Source organism: Archocentrus centrarchus, chromosome 2 (assembly GCF_007364275.1).
Source record: "Archocentrus centrarchus isolate MPI-CPG fArcCen1 chromosome 2, fArcCen1, whole genome shotgun sequence".
Lineage (NCBI taxonomy): Eukaryota > Metazoa > Chordata > Actinopteri > Cichliformes > Cichlidae > Archocentrus > Archocentrus centrarchus.
The window spans coordinates 21302376-21319905 of NC_044347.1; the positions used below are offsets into that span (position 1 = coordinate 21302376).

Genomic DNA, 17530 nt, shown 5'->3' on the forward strand with positions numbered 1-17530 from the left:
CAGCGGTAACAATGTTTGCTGTAAACATATATTACTCATTCACCTGGGGATTAACGAGCCACTCCTTTGAAATGCGGTAGGAGAACATCCTTAAAGAAAAACTGGAGCTGAAAGCAAAGAACCTGCCAATTACCTCCGTATAATGGTGCTCGCATTCCACACTAAACACATAAACACCCCAAAGTGTCCACAAACAATATCCCCTCACAAAGCCCACGCCTGCCTGCACGCTGTGGACGCTTACACGTCAACACACACATGCAAATATCCACCTGCATGCATTTCTCTTAATGTGATGTGTATATATATTGTGAGTCTGTAGAGGATGACTGCTGTTGTGTCTGTATTGAACAGACAGCAGTGAAGACTTTGCCTGGAACGTAGCCTCAGGGTCCCGCTGTGCTGACAGGCCCTGAAAGGACTAACACTGCTCCATGATGCTGCTTTGTACTTTAAAAAGTGCCACTTTAAAAGTGAGTGTGACATACCCGCGACCTCTGTTACATATTGATACAAAATTTGATGTTATGGAGGTCAAATTATGAACAGTAAAGGTGGTTTTTTTTGTTTTGTTTTTTTAAAATTTTTGTGTGAATATTACAAAATGTTAATTGCAGCCTCGTGTGTAAATGTGTGTGTGTGTTTTCACACAGTTGGACAAAATCTATCAATTCTGAATGAAGGTGGTTGGCACGCAGCTCCTAATTATTCTCCCAATGAATACAATTATAAGTGAACTCGAAAATTCCTAAATTATAGGCTATGCAGTGCAGATTCCACAGACAATACTAAGCCCCGTCACCCTGTCTTACCTACAGTACTGTACAAAATCTTGAACCACCACTCATTATTTTTTGTGCAGTGAATTATTGTAAAGTACAAACATACATGGAAATAGAGTATATAAGGCAAAAACGTCTGACTGTGGCACACCTCAGCCTTTTCTCCCTGTTTCTCTTCCTTAAGAATGGCTTCCTGACAGCCACCCTTTCCAAGGATGACGCTTCAGTGAACAGCAGCTGGATCTTTTGAAGGCCCAGATGCATCTCTCAGGTCCTGTCAGGTCTTTGGAAGAAGGAAATGGGACCAAATGCCACATGCTACATGCAGCTGTGGGAATGCATGTATGCACGGTTTTACAAAAAGCTCATTAAAACTGGATGATTAGAAATCTGCTGCTTGACTCTGTGTCAGCTCACCCGTCTAAAGTGAAGCACACAATGCCATCTACAGTCAGATGTTGATCAATCCTGTTGCACTGTCTAGGATAATTTATGATAAGTAATTACTGAAGGTACCGGTGTTGTGGTGCGTGCATAAATGCACACTAACTCCCTCGCTTTGCAAAGGCTCACCGGTAAATTCTCACGCTATCTGAGGCTGTAGGTACGCAATAAACTCAGTAAAAAGAACCCTACACACAAAACAACTCTACAGACTCCGTTTTCTCTTCTAAGAGCGATGGCAACCACTTTGGGTATTCTCCAAAATAATATTTTTTTTTAATAAACTCAGGAGCTAGCAAAAGTTATGCATAAGTATCACTTCTGTATGCCTGAACTAGAACATCAGATTAAGGGACAGGAGAGCTTAAAGAAAGGGGCTTAAAGAGGACATTGTTCTAGTAACACCACACACACACACACACACACACACACACACAGTGGAACACTTCTGAACACCCCCCCACTGCGTCTCACCAGAATCTTAACACTTACCTATCAACTGGGCTACAATGTGCTCTACAGCAGGCAGCTTTGTAGCAGCCTGGCAAAAAGGTTGCCACGGTTACAAGAAAGTGCCCCCTCCATCAAAACAGCCGGGGGTGGCAGCGGTTGTACGGTCTCGTGTGCGTGCATGTGTGTGTCTGTCTACGTGTGTGTGTGTGTGCTGGAGAGAGATGGGTGATGCTGAGTTGCCAAGGAGACACTTTAGTAAGAAAGGGGCTTGCTGCTCCAGGCCATACTGTACTTCTTTAAATTGGGTACAGGGAACACACACTTCAAGAAACACGCATGTAGGGCACAGCTTTGCACACAAACAAACACACGTGCGCACACACACGCTTTTCAATCTAGTATCCAATCTCAGGATCAGCCAATAAAACCTGAAGCTGTTGTTTCTGAGACCAGTAAAACAAGCCCTGACCTGCACTCTACTATAAAAACACACGACACTTACCGCCACATATACACTCTACACACCTGTAAAAGAAAGCCTGATCTCAGTGTCACCCTGCTCAACGAAGGGTTTTGAGTTTAATTCAACAAAAGCACTAAAAACAGGGTTACAAGAAATAGATAGATTACTCCCGCCGGTAGAGTTTTGGTAAAAGACACGCAATTCAGCAGGTTCAAATTACCACTTCTTTCATGATTTAAGCTGTTTAAATTACACAAAGATCTCCCGTTAAAGTACTGCTTCACATTGGATTAAATGTAGTGAAGGTGGTGCTTTAAAAGCTTTACTGGAGTGAATCCATGATGACATGTTAGAGGTATGAACACAAACTGTATATAAAAGATGGCAATGAAATCAGTTTTTTGGGTTTTAAACCCAGAAGTAATCATATTTGGATGAGAGACCAAACCATCAACTAAGACTGGCAAGCTTGTTTGCGGCTTGTGAGTGGAACAAACAGACCCACCAGCAATCTTGTGCTGTAAAGTAAACAACAAATAAAATACTAGAAAATCACCAAACAGTGTCTGATGGTACAGTTAGCCACACAGCAAGCCATATTATTCATCACACACCTGAATTAAAAATGAATCAACACCACAAACAGCTGCAAACGTGTATTTCTGCTGCAGTCTGGGGCATTTTTGCACTTTTGGAGTTAGTCTCAAGTGGCCATTTAAGGAACTGCAATTCGAGCACTTCTGTGTTGGTTTGATTTTCCAGCCCTGGAAGTTACCACTTAGGTCTGAAGAGTACGTCATGAGTATGTAAGTGCATACTCTACATTTGTCAGAGTGAAAACAGTCCACCAGTGTATTAGTTTGTCTCTCTTCTTCCCTTTTAAATGTGACACCCAGCCCCAAACCCATGAGGTTTTACTGAAAATGTAAGAATGTTTAACATGACTAGCACTCAAACAACAATAAATAGTGCACGCATTTGAAACATATTTGAATCAAATGATCTGGCTACTTTTCCATGAGGCTCGTTGACAGTAGAATAGATACAACATATCCCCAGCTGCATCCTTTAAAAATGAACGGCACTGTGACACAGCAACTATTTTCATATCATCTGACAAACCTGACTGCACACCAAATGAGTTCATACAACTGTACAGCCTGTAAAAGTAAAATCCAATTCATAGTACGGTCTATCAAAACTCACTCCAATTAAAGACCTGTTCAATCATTAAGCATCCATCCATCACTATCTGAATGCATTCAGCTATGACAGAGGCAGAAGATGAAGCTGGATGGAAACATTGCTCTGGCAGTAATTGTGTTTAGTTGTTTAGATGTATGAGGGAAAGGGGACATATGGGCTGTTTGTATTTAGCCTCCACCTAGATGAATGGCTTTAATAACTGGAGGGGACTTAAAAGGCCATTTCATAATTACTGCCTACCTCTGCTGGATTACAGCGACGCAGCGGGGGTGGCAGAGTATGGATGAGGGTTGGAGAGAACTCTGCGGAGTGGGACAGGTGCCATTTGTAAACGGGCAGCCAGTTAAAATACTTGTGTAATGAGGCAGAACTGAGAGGGTGCATAAATTCAGACACACACAAGCATACACACCTAGCATGCTATGCTTATAAAGACCTTTACTGACAGCTAAACTAGTCACCTAACCTTAATGCAGGAGTAAGGCTCAAGATAATCGCCATGGTCCTGAGTGAGGTAGCTGAGACATACCGTTTTCCACATGCCAAATGACAACCAATCACAGCCTGCAACCTTTCAGAATCACAGAAAACCTTTAGTAAATTATCACAAGGGCCACTGAGCATGCTGTACAAGCCACTAAAAAAAAAAATGACCTAATTATTGTGGAAAACCTTGAATTTGACATTAAACTGAACTATGGAAAACAGAGAACACCAACACTGGCAGCCTTATCCCAGCACAGCCCATAGACTGATGTAGTCACTGTGATTCCACCCATGGGTTTTTGGACTCCAATGTTAGCTTTTTGGCTGCTCCCATGTCAGTTTTTAGTAGCTAGAAGTGGCCTTAAAACTGAAGCACAAACCTCTGGGATGATTTGTACCACACACACCAAGCTGTGATATTAGTCAGATAATTCACTAAGAATGCTACAAAATGCACCAACAGGACACACGGATGGTTAAGAGGTCCAGTTTAATGACTTTAAGCAGTGGATGAGGCCGAGCAGATGCTGATCGGCTCCAGCTTTCTGTGTTGGGACACCTGTCAATCAACTTGGCCCCTAACACAATTATCCAAATCAGTTGAAGGGTAAACTATCCATATAGGCCAAATCTGTGTTTTCTACCAGGCAGTAAAATAAGCTTTTTAATGCTGCAAAGTTGGACATTTTAATATGGAAGTCTGTATCAGAGCCAGTCTCAAGTAGCACTTAGGGAGACTGCGGTTTTTGACTCTTCCACGTTGGCTTCATTTTTTCAGCAACAGAGCAGCAATACACATAATTTTCTCTACGCTTCACAGATCACACCTAGTTTTCAAGAGACAAAACATCTTGACCAAGTAAATGCAGTTTCCAAAATTTAGGTCTAGCTAGAAATACTTATGAGCCTTTTTCTTTCCACCAGGAAAAAAAAAACAGGCTGTGATCTTCAGATCATGCGGTGGGAGTGTCGCTGTGACCACTTGTGTGGGCCATTTCAGCATGGACCTCAAACTTGTGTAGAAAACAAGCTTTGTGTTGAGGATTATCACTGCTGATAGGAGATGGGTCTCCAGCTATCTTTCAATGAAAAAGCACACAGGTGGTGCAACAAGTCAGCAGAACCAGCCACGTCTACCCGATCACCTGCTACACAGTCTAGATTTACTTCCTGGTGACTTTGTCCAGCACGCATCACTGATGGGCTGGCCTTCCAGGGATTGATCCAAATGAGATAGAAGCAGTAGAAGAAAACACACTTCCGCTTATCTGGGGCTAGGTCGTGGGGGCAGCAGCCTAAGCAGAGAAGCCCAGACCTCCCTCTCCCCAGCCACCTCCTCCAGCTCATCCGGGGGGACCCCAAGGCGTTCCCAGGCCAGTCGAGAAATATAATGTCTCCAGTGTGTCCTGGGTCTGCCCCAGGGGCCTCCTCCCAGTAGGGCATGCCCAGAACACCTCACCCAAGAGGCGCCCAGGAGGCATCCTAGTGAGATGCCTGAACCACCTCAACTGGCTCCTTTCGATGTGGAGGAGCAGTGGCTCTGCTTTGAGCACTCCTCACCCTAGGTCAAATTTATAAAAGGAAAAGTTTTGTTTTGTTTTTTTAGTTTATTTTTTCCAAAGGCAGTGCTGGGAGAGCGCACACAAACAGAATTACACAACACCCAAAGAAAGATTGTGCTGGTGGGATGATGGCTAGGTTTCTGATGCCTTATTGTGCAGAAAAGAAACAACAGGGACAAATGGGCAAACAAAAAAAGTGTCACTGGTGGCACTGCTGCAGGGTTAGCTGTTAGCTATTCACCACTAAACATTCAGACAACAATGAGTGAGTCCACTAAAGGGTTTTCAAGTGATCGTTAAAAAAATACACATTTAGAGAAGCATGAAAAAGGCAAGAAAACACACAAAATTACAGCAAAAGTGAGCTGAGGTGCAGTATTGCTGTGCTGGATGAGATCCCAGGTGTGTTGTAAGGGGCAGACTAGCCCCGCTGCCAGGGGACACTCTAAGGAAGAGAAACGAAGGGATGAATGGAAGGATATCTGTCCAACGCTGCTGGGACTGTCTGAGGGGTGCTCACATGCACGTGCGTGCAAAAAAGCAACACACACTGAGAGGGCTGGGTCTGACTCAGTAGAGGAAACTCCAAGAGCACGTTCAGCATAATCGCATGAAGCTGGAACAGATACAGCTGCAGCCGAGCAGGGGAAGAGAGAGGGGGACAGAGAGAACCGCAGATTACAGAAAGAGGGTTACTAAAAAAAAAAAAAAAGGATCAGCCTGTTGAGAGAAAGAGAATGAAATTGATCATGAGGAGAGAAGGAGGGAGACAGAGAGAGAGAGGGATGGCGTTTTGGGATTGAGAACATACTAAAAATGGGGATGAGTCTGGCGACAATGAGCGAGAAAGTGGCGATTGGAAAGAAGCGGGAAAGGATGAGTGGTTGCAAAGATGAAAGCGAAAAAAAAGAAATAAGACTTAAAGCTCTATTGAAGACAGAGACTCAAACGACTGAAGAATCAAGACAGAGAGAGAGAGAGAGAGAGAGAGAGAGAGAGAGAGAGAGAGAGAGAGAGAGAGAGAGAGAGAGAGAGAGAGAGGGACAGCTTGAGTAAGTGACAGAGAGAAAGATGGAGGGAGAGGAAAGAAAGAGTTGGAGGAGTGAAACACACCTCGCAGCAGCTTCAGCCAGAGAGAAAAAGGGTTTTAGCCAGATTAAAGAAGCCAGGCAGGCCTCTTAAGACCATCCGCCTAATGAAATATGTCAAAGCCCATAAAGAAACACTGAGGCCATTTAGGAAGGAGGGGAGGTGGGGGAGGAGGGGGGATATGGCACAGGAAGCTGGGCAAATACACTGCATCAGCAAAAATGAGAAACACGCAAAAGCCCTGTCAATACACATTAGCTAAGACGTCAATTGGAGATGAAAAAAAAAACATTAGAAGAAAGAAATGCAGCAGAGGAGAAATGGATCGCTTTATTTATCATGTGCGCTTAGAAATGCCTGGAAAATCTGAGCAGGAGAGGAGAGGGTAGGGGCGGATGGCAGGGTAGGTATCAGACGGAAGAAGAGGAGGAGGGCGGAGGTGAAGCCACTTGTGGGAATGCTGAGTGTGGGGGATTTGAGGTCAGCTACGATGCTCAGGCCATTTGTATTCTGCCAGGCAACAGGCTTAGCTGGCTGTTGCAGGTGGATTTAAGAGATCGGTGTAGCTCCGTGTGTGTGTGTGTGTGTGTGTGCGTGTGTGATGTCTCCCAACATCATAACTGAAATGCTGGTCATGATTCTTTTCTTATACACGGCCTTGCTGTCATATTAAAAGAGAGCCTGTGCAGTAAATGAGATACAAATCATCTACTCCGCTGAGCTCTACAATTAAAATCCAGATTTCTGCGGCCGAGCTGGAAGCACGATACTCTGCGAGTAACATTTGGTTTCTGTTCATACTTCAGAGCTGTGCAGAACAACCGCAGAGGCTCTTCCAGCACTGGCCACTGAGAAGAAATGCAAAGTGGGAATTTACAGCTATGTGTTTCTATCACACCACAAACCCTGAAACTCATTTGAAAAACCTCAGTAATACTGCAAGTCATTAGCTTTGCAGTTTTTAGTCATTCTTAGCCATATTTGTCAATGCCACAGACTCGCAGCAAGTATAAAAGTTTAATTCCGTGTTCAAAATAAAACAGTTCAATCCTCATATTGTGGGTGTTAACGTAGTGCTTTACGATGCGGATCACGTCATGGCAGCATCTCCATTCGGCGCACTAACGGAGACCTCTGATCCTTGAATTTCCAGTCATCTTCTTGCGCGGCAATGCACTGCTCCCAACTCTCCGGCTACACTTAGACCCACACATGTTCTGAGTTGTGTGCATTACCAAATTCACCACGGACCTCAAACTTGCACAGAAAGCAAATATCTCTGGCTACAAGCCAGAGACCAGACAGGGGTCTCCAACAGGTAACAGGCGTGACCAGGAGCATGCTCATCATTTTCTTTGACATCCACGCGGCCGTGCACCATGAATTTGTCCTCTGTTGGTGCCAAGTTCTTCTGCAATATCGCGAAGCATCAGATACACACGGTTTGCTGCCAGAGCTGACACAATGCTGACACAAGTGGGAATTTTAGCTTATATGCTAAATGTCCCGTGCTGCTTCTCAAAACAAAAAAAACCCCCAAAAAACACTGGCTACATATACAGCACTCTGAAGCACCACTGTGCCCTGTTGCTCTATAAAAGTAAAGAAAATAGATCTCAGGTTCTTTTAACCAGACTCTTCTCAAATAAAACAAGGCGGAACTGAGCACAGACAAATAACTGGAGCAGAATTCATTGTAATGGATTGCGGCTGCTGTCAGCTGGGTGAGGATTGAACACTGCGGGCCTGCTGACCTGGGCGGCAATAAAGCAGCACGAGCTCAGACGCTAAGTGCTTCACAACTCAACTTTGCCAGCCGGGGAAAAACAGAAAGGGCGGAGGGAATGAGGAATGAAGAATACTTGAGAATAACAGGAATCTTCACGCATAAGGTTGATTTTTTTTTTCTGTGTGGACTTGTTGAATCGTTAAACCGAGAGATGCAACAAGGGAGAGAAGCGTGGCAGATTGGTGGGTCAAAGGAAAATATATCAAAGACTCACTGTTCTTCTGCCCGACCAGTGATCCCACGTTGCTTTCATCAGCCACTAGGATGCAAAAAAAACAAAAAAGAAAGAGCCAAAATGACACAGTAAATATAAGACATTATACAAGCAATATCTAGTACAATGCAAAGCAGCATGCAGGTCATTCCAGCGCCTCATGCTGCTTTGTAAATGGTTATACTGGAGCCTACTGGTGCTGGCATATTTTGTAAATGACTCCTGTCGTAAGACGGGAGAGGACAAGCGAGAGGCAAAATGACAGAGACTGAAAGAGGAAATGAAAAGGCGGCAGAAATATAAGAAAACCAGAAGAAAGAGAGATATTGTGATTGTGAGAGAAAATGAGAACAGAGAGATGAGACAATATGAGAAATAACAAAGGGACAAAGAAGACCAAAAAAAAAAAAAAGCCTCCCCACAATCCCCCCTACCAATACCCCACCCACCAACACCTAATCTAACTAGGATTGCGGTCAGCCGGCCGCCGCCACAGCCGGTGAAACCTTGGGATACAATAATAGGTTTTCATTATCCTGCTATTTCTCTTAAATAATCCTTTTCATTTTTTATGAGGTCAATTTTCCCAACAGACAGATGAGGGTGAGGGAGGGAGAATGAGAGCAAAGGATAATAAAGGAGAGAAAGGCTGAACAGTGGGGTGGGGGGTGGGGGGGCAGCAACAGATGCAGTGGGACTGGGTGTGTCGGAAAAAAACTGAGGTAAAGTTAAAAAAAACCAAAAAGTTCCCTCAAAAAAAAAAAAAAAAACCAACCCTGTGGTCAGACATCTGTAGCTGCCAAGACAAAGAAGCAGAAACACCTTTCTTGTGCACATTTGCCAGATAAAATAAAACTTAAATACTTTCAGAGTTTTGGGAAGAAATATCCCAGGTCACATGACCCTGGCAGATAATGAAAAGCTTCCCTTTTACTGTGCCGGAAAGATAAAAGTCTGCGTGGCCGGCGGCCAAGTTGGTCTCCACTGCCACAGAGGAAGACTCAAAATGCAAAAATCTCCCATTTAACCCCGACTGGGCTAGCTTACTGTGCTGCTTTATTACCGAAATACAACTACACAAAGTAAGTGCAGTTCTTGGAAAGTATACTATAGTACACTGTATAATACTGTGCACCTGTATATAGACAGTGGGGGAGGCTGAGAGATGTGCTGAAACCACAGAGTGTTTATACATGATGGATGTAGCCGCTGTGACGTCATTCATTAATTGATAGACTCCAGTTTTGAAACCTGAAATTTGACATCTCAGCTTTCACGATGTGAGCGGCGGATCGATCATCAATCATCCCATTCCAGTTTTATTATTAGAGATGCACCGATCGATGGGCTGGGGACCCAGAATCGTCTGTTTTTCAGCAATCTCAGTTCGGTGTTTATTTTCTAACTGACTCTAAATTGGATCAGAATTTTCAAAATGACCATCATGCTGTATTAAATAAGACGGAACAAGATTAAATAGGACTAAACTATCATTAATGAGGAGGAAATCGGGGTCATTTCCTTAGATTTCTATATAATCTGACTTTGTTTTGCAACCAGAGGAGTCGCCCCCTGCTGGGAATCTGGAAGAATGCAGGCTTAAGGCACTTCTGCTACATCAGTCAGACAAAGCAAGCGACTGAAAAGACAGCTGGAGGCGATGGCGGTCAGTGCGGTGTGATGAAACATCCTGCTGATAGTTAAAAGCAAGTATTAGAACTTCTCATTTATGCATATACTGTTCTTCTACGATGTACCAACCCTGCTAATTATTTCACTTCACTTCAGATCAATTAAAACAGTGTGAGTCTGTTATTTAAAAAGGAAAAAAAAAAGAAATTTAGCTTCTCCACAAACAGATCTTTAAGGATACCTTTAACAGATCGGAGAGCCTCAGTTAAATCACTCACACTTCTATTTAAAATTTTACCGAGTCATTGCACATGATATCACTTAGACTGCAAAGAGCAGTGCAGATGCTACTAAGTCCTAAAAGGTCTGATGTTTCCATGCACTTTAAGCATCTTAAAGCCAATCCATACAGACCACTTTCCAAAGCAGACTGTAGCTTTTCAGACTGATAAAGGCATTAATGGAAAAAACTGACTTGCAGAGACTAACTGTCAGATTTGCCTCAAAAAAAAAAAAAAAAAAAAAAAGATTTTACCTTTTATAGTTGAAAGCAAAAATCCTTCTGTCTGGCATTTCTGGGCATTCATGGAACAGCAAAAAAAAAAAAAAGGACTGATTCATGATTCTGTGATCCACTGGAACAAACCCACACCACTTGTCAGAAAATTCAAAGTTGGGTACAGCTACAGAGTTAGTGATTCCACTATTCATCTCGGCATTTGCAGGCAGAGGGTTTCTGTGCGTGAGTGAAAGCTCTGAGTCAACACACTATTTGCTCAGGCATCAAGGGTCAATAAAAGCAGCTCACCTCTTCCTGTCAAGTGGTGTTTAATAAAAGCTAACCTGCTCTAAGGTGCTGCTGAAGCTCAGGTACGTGTGACTGTAAAGACTGACATGTGGGGGGTGGGGAGAGACTCCCAGGGATAAAACTGTCTCTGACAACAAATCGTACAGACAGGGCCGGCATCTGAGGTCTTTGTACGCTGTCACGCACACACACACACACACACACACACACACACACACACACACACACACACACAGACACACACGGCTCTGCTAACTACCTTATTTCAGCCCTGAGCACTTTGGAGAGGGAAGGGATGAATAGACGTGGAATGATAACACAGAAAAAGAAAAAAAAACAGATTGAAATGGAGGATGGCCAGAGATGGAGATAGAAGCCAGAGAGCAGAGACAGATAGAGGTGGGTATTGGAGTGGGTCCTCAGTGGGATAGAGCACAGTGTTTGTGTGTGTATGTATGTATGTGTGTGTCTGAGTGCGCGCGGCCGTGTGTGTGCAGACCACCCTTGTCCGTAATGAAAGCCAATCAGCTTGGGTGGCAGAGGCGTGTGCTGCAGGAAGAAAGCCAATCCACTGAACCTAATGAACCGGGATTGGAAATCAGAGAGAGGCAGAGAAGAAAGAGGGAGACACGGAGGAGGCCAAGAGCAATGAACTCATCGCCTTGCAGTAAGGAAACAAAGTGTTGAAAGGGGAAAGAAAAAAAAAAGAGAGATAAACAAAGATGAAGGGGGGAAAAAAAAACAGAAAAAAAGAACAGAGATGGCGAACAAAGAAAGAAAAAAGATGATCTTATCCAAGAAGACAGAAGCACAACAAGAAAAGTAAAGAAAAATATCAAAAACAAACGACAGAGAAAGAGAGAGGAGGGAATGAAGGGTCAGCTCGGGTTAATACGAGGAAATCAGCCTCTACGTTCTCGCCTTCCACACACGGCACGCCGTGAGATTGGAAACCTCGGGCCTTTCATTCACACACAAATACACAGGCTGTACGTAAAGACACGCACACACCAGAAGCTGTGTTCATGGAGTTTGTTGGAAAGCCCCGGGGGGGTTTATAAGTTCAGGGGGTCAAATCCCCTTAGGCCCGAGGATAATAGCAGAGGGCTACATATGACAACAAAGAAATGCCCTGATAAGACACATGTGATCGCTGCTGTGGTTGTGCGTGTGTCTGTTTTTAGTCCGAGTCCATGATTAGAAGAGGATTTTGGGCTGTTTGTGATGGTTGGGACAACAATGTGGTTTATATAAAAAAAAAAATGTGCTCCACTGAGCAAACAAGAGCTTCTTTCACTGCTGAAGAGGTGTGTGAGTAAGCTCACCCATGTCCATGCTCTTGGACGTTCTGTTGCGAGGTACGTTGTCCTTTGCGTTTTCTGCGTAGAAAGCTCGAGCGGCGCGGGACACCTTCTGAAGCTCGCTGCAAGACAGGAAAAATCATTCGATCGATCAATCGGTCCGACTCAACTCCTGAGCTTGTGCACCCAGCAGAAAAACAACCCGCTCAAAGTCACAAACTCACGGTGATCATTTCATTTCCTGCGATCCAGGTGTTACAATTCAATAAAAACGGCAGCACGCACCGTCTCCATTCAGCTTACAGGGAAACTAGCATATCGATGCTCGACCTTGACCCTAGCTTCAATGAGACACTGCAAACACACGCTGCAGACTTTCAGAGCCGAGGGGTCGCAATCACGGTGACTAGATTAACTTGAGAGTGACATTTAGTCGACAGATTATATGATGAAGCAGCACTGAGTGATGATTCATAGAGTTTCAGTGATTAAATGTGCAGTAAATTGAAGACACTTGAAGTGAATTTTAAGACTTTTAACTATAAATCGATCAAAAGTTATCTAAACGCGTATCAATTCAGGGCCACGGGGAGACTGAAGCCTGTCCAAGCGGTATGCCAAGCACAGAGCGCGCCGACACATCACCAGACTCGTACGTGGAGACAGACAACCACCAGTATGCGTACCACACAGGCCCAGGGAGAGCGTGCAAGCTCCACACATAAAGGCCTCGGCAGGTCCAGTCAGCTTTAGATTTGAACCCAGGACCCTTTTCTTGTGATGTGACAGTGCTAACAACTGCACAACTGAAATAACAATTACAGGAAAAAAATTATTTGACTAATAATTAAACTTTGATCGAGTAATCACTGTGCAGCTCCTGCCACAGCATCTCATTTGGGGCTGAGATCAGGCTTGGACTTGGTAATCCCAAAGCATGAAATTTTGTTCATCACCCACCCACAGCTAAACTTCCGGTGACAGATTTTTGCAGGACATCCACTCCAAGTGTCTTAAATTGCCTCCATTTGTAGATAGCTCGCGGATTGCTGAACACTCAGATCTTCAGAAGTGCTCTTATTGCTTATTGCTTCATGTATCTCCATACTGCTTCTGCTAAGGACCTGTGGCACTGTGAGTAAGACTTTCTGCATCTTTGTTTACAGGAAGAAGACCTTACTTTAAGTAGCTTTTAGTGAAATCATGAGCAACCGAGGTTTCATATCAGTTTAGTCAGATGGAATTTTTCAATGAAGATCAGACCACAACCAAGATTCTGACTTATTTTCAATCCAAAATACAAACAATCAATATTTGATTTGGGGATAAAGATGCCCCCCCAAAATCAAGGGGGTGGTCTACTTCAAATCAAAACTTCTGTCTCCATCTACTGAATACAGAAAAGCAGAGGGGGGAAAAAAAAGAAGCCCTTTTTGTTTTTGAAAGGCCCCGACAGCCTGCTGTCAGAACATCTCCTTAACAGGTAATCCTAATGAGCCAGGTAGGAAATTAGTGTTTCACATAAATTCACTGCGTAAAGAGAGTTTCTGCTCTCAGCGTGTCAGCCGACTGTACGGCGGGATGCTAACAGAAACATCACAGCTCTTTCTAAGCCTATAAACTCCTACAGAATTTATTCCATTATGCTATCAGCATAATTAGTTCTGTGTGATGCTAATAGCCTATTGCAATTAGACACTATAGTCTAAATAATGCATATTTGCAATGTAATATTTAATGTAATGACTTTATTTTCCTCTCATAACACAGAGGCCCATATTAAGAGTGCCATTAGAACATAATAAGGCTGCCTTTGTGTGGAGTTTAATAGAGGGTTGATTATGAAGCATTCTGGGTATTATGTGTGTGTTTTATGGGGTGGGGTACCTGTGGGATGGGGAGGTTAGCGATAAGTCTCTATTCATTTGCTCCACGGTGTTGGGGGAGGGCGGCGGGGGGAAGTCTTGCTCCTCGTCGTCATTGCCGTAGTGACCATGGCTGTCACCGGCGGCTGCAGCAGGAGACGGCGCTGAGGAGGAACGAGGAAAATGTTTTATAAAAAAATAAAAAATAAGGACACAGATTTTGTTTATCAGGATGAATCGCAGCTGAGCAAAAGAGAGCGTCGCCTCGTTTTTTGGGGTTGTTTGTTTGTAGCTTTTACTTTGATATTTCTCACAACAATATCAAAAATAACACTTCCTGAATTAACTCCGGCATCAATCCCAAACGCAGGAAAAGATTCATAAATGATGAGCGGGCGCGCACGACTCGAGGTCTAATTTTAAACGCTGCATACTTCTAAATATTATCAATCAGCCGTGACAAGACGCTGCGCACGCATTTAATCGCAGATGTCCCTCAATTGAGGATCAATGCTGACAATGAAGAGCTTAGATTTACGTCACAACCTAAAAACACTTCCTGCTACATTTTATAAACTGTAACCCCCCCCCCCTACAAGTTTGTCATTTCCCTCCACTGTAAAGTTTTGTGTGCTGAAATGCTGCTCCAGAGTGACGGAGAGCCGAGAAAAGCATCCCTGCTTCCCATGGGGTGAGGGAGTGGGAGACGAGGGAGAAAGAGATAAAGAATGAATTTAAAACAGTTTGTTAGTCTTTCTTTTTCCTCTTTCTCCCCCTTTTCCTCTTCTTTAACACAACAGCACGCACGCCGCACAATGCCCTGTATGCAAATCGGGCCCACTTAGGAGCTTTTTTCATCAGCGTAATGATTCCAAGGTCAGATCTTTTGCACATGAAAAGCAAGCAGCCGCGTTCAGAAAAACATAGTTAATGACTTCCCCTTTCTCCTGCTATAAATATGCAGGGGCGAGAGTGAGAAGAGATCCAAAGACAGAGCCGGGGAAAGATGTGACAAATTTGTAATGCGGCGCTGTGTAATGCTCAGGGTGGCTGCTACAGTGACCTAAAAAAGACACTTTGGTATCAGGAGCCGTGGCTGGGTGTCACGCTGTGCAGCGATGGCAAACAGGCGCACTCGCGCACACACGTAAATAAGCTAACGCGCACACACACACACAGACACACACACAAACAAACATGCTGTGTGTACATACTCAGCTGCAGATAAGGGGAGTACACAAACACTCCAAGCCTAATGTTGACTATCTGACAGTTCAAATGGACAAACAGTGTGCAGTTGTATGCTCACCACTTCCAGATTTGCTGTATGTGTAGTTGTTCGTCATAGCTGGAGTGTGACTCGCACCATTCGTGGTGGACTCTGTGTTCGGGGCTCTGGAGGGTCCTGAGGGTCTCTGGTATGAATCGTGGCTCCGAGGATCCTGTTAGCAAAGAAAGAGATGGAGAGAGAGAGCGAGAGAGGCTATGAAAACGGTTATCGGGTTTCATATGCAAGAAAATGTGCCGAGCTGTGGAAAATTGATGTTGCTGCCTCACAGGGCAAATTTCTTTTATTATCCAGTAAAATTGAATGAGTCTCTTTTATTTCACTTTTACCACATTGTCAGATATCACTGCTACATAACACGCCAAATTTCAGCTAGCAGCAGACTCAAAAGTACACAAGCATCACAAGTAAAGCCTGCTACCCGGATCCTGCTTTTAAAGGTAGATGGTTTTTTTTTATTTATTGCGGGAGGCATGGTTGGAGTGATCTGGTCACTGCAACCACTTCCTGAGATGCATATGACCACCTAGCTTCTTTGGTGTAGACACTAACATGAACTGATGTGCAAAGAAGGATGCAACCTGAAAATATATCCTAACTGCTTATCATGGTGCTCCTTTTTCAGCTTGTCCTCCACCCTTGTGCAACTGAAAAATGAGTTTGCACTGCTGTTACACACGAATAATAACTTAATAATAACTTTTCATTTCATTGCTAGCTTTTGCTAAACTAATCTGGCACTTTACTGGCAACAGAACAATGTACAAACTGTGTCTGGAGCACTCTGACCTTCTAGCAGAAGTGACATCGACAGCAAGAAAAATCTGAACCCACCTGACAGACACAGGCGTAAACAGCCGGCGTCTGTCAGGTGGGATCCCACGGCTCAGTCATATGTAAAGAGAAGGACGGCAACCACCTTGTGACTAGAAAAACTCTGGTTGCCTGGTGATTAGATTGCAAGGCAACTACATAGGTTGCCTGGTTGGAGTCAACCTGTCTTCAAACAGTCTAACAGTCTAACTCGGATTGGCTGCAGTCACTCGCAGACGGATTGCTGAAGGTTTGCAACTAACTGCTAACTGATTTTGCAATAATCTTGCAGTTCACTCATTTCTTCCAACTAATGAGTTCCAATTCACCTCAGATGGTAATATGAGAGCAGGGCTTGGAGGAAACATGAACAGATTCGCAACAATCCTCTGAGGATCAGATGTGCAGTGGGGTGTGAAGTAAAAGTAAAAATATTACCAAAAAAAAAACAAAAAAACGTCTGATTGGATCATAAGAAATTTGTCACTGAGACCATGTCACACCTCAGTTAATACTCAGCGGTTGAGGTATTTATTAACTTTAATAGAGAAAAAGCTGACTCTGGTTTTATATTGGCAGTTTGACAGATGTGTTCCAAACTTGCTAACAAAATTAGCAAATAGATATACAGATACACTCCTGGCAGTCCTTAAAACAGCGAATAACCGCAGGGGGAGAAAAAAAAAAAACAGGTGATGCCATTCATGAGTGCACTGAAAACACAGTAATTAAGATAATCCTGAAAGCACTGACAGGCATATTATCGAACAGCCATCCAGAACTACAAAGGACCCTCACCCTGCAGCTGGAGACAGGGACTAGCAGCGGTGATGGGAATCAGTGCTGCTGGAGGATGAAAGAAGCCTGCTTTGGTCAAAGAGATGGGAGCTACAGCTGTCACACACACACACACACACACACACACACACACACACACACACACACACACACACACACACACACACACACACACACATATAGCAACCAAAAACAGACACCAACACACGTATTTAAGCTGAACAAAAAAAGCCGGCTTAAGACACGGCACACAATAATGAAAGGTGTTCCAGCAGCTTCCTGATATCAAAGTGTTGGGTGGGGTGCATTCACAATGTCACGCGGTCCCTGGGGTATCATTAGTAGCTGCCATACATCTTAATGTGTCACAACATCACAGCTGTCAATCACACTGAGCTCAAATATGGGCGTCGTATGAATTTGCGCACAAAGTTCTGACAGTTCTTCAGCATGTGTCACAAACATAAATCCCATCATAGTCGCCCATCTGCCTGCCTGTCCATGCATCCATCCATCCACCTATCGGCCTGCGGTTTG

The 17530-nt window shown here is 43.9% G+C and overlaps 1 protein-coding gene across 1 annotated transcript in view; it reads right to left on the reverse strand.

Annotated features, from left to right (window-relative positions):
• The window catches only part of pard3ba (par-3 family cell polarity regulator beta a), a 173841-nt gene that overhangs the window by 74705 nt on the left and 81606 nt on the right, over positions 1-17530 (reverse strand). The window contains exons 14-17 of the mRNA XM_030749983.1: positions 15404-15536; positions 14117-14258; positions 12254-12351; positions 8489-8533 (exon numbers count right to left, since the gene is read on the reverse strand). Coding sequence (XP_030605843.1) covers positions 8489-8533; positions 12254-12351; positions 14117-14258; positions 15404-15536 — 418 coding nt within the window. The remainder of the gene's footprint in view (positions 1-8488; positions 8534-12253; positions 12352-14116; positions 14259-15403; positions 15537-17530) is intronic.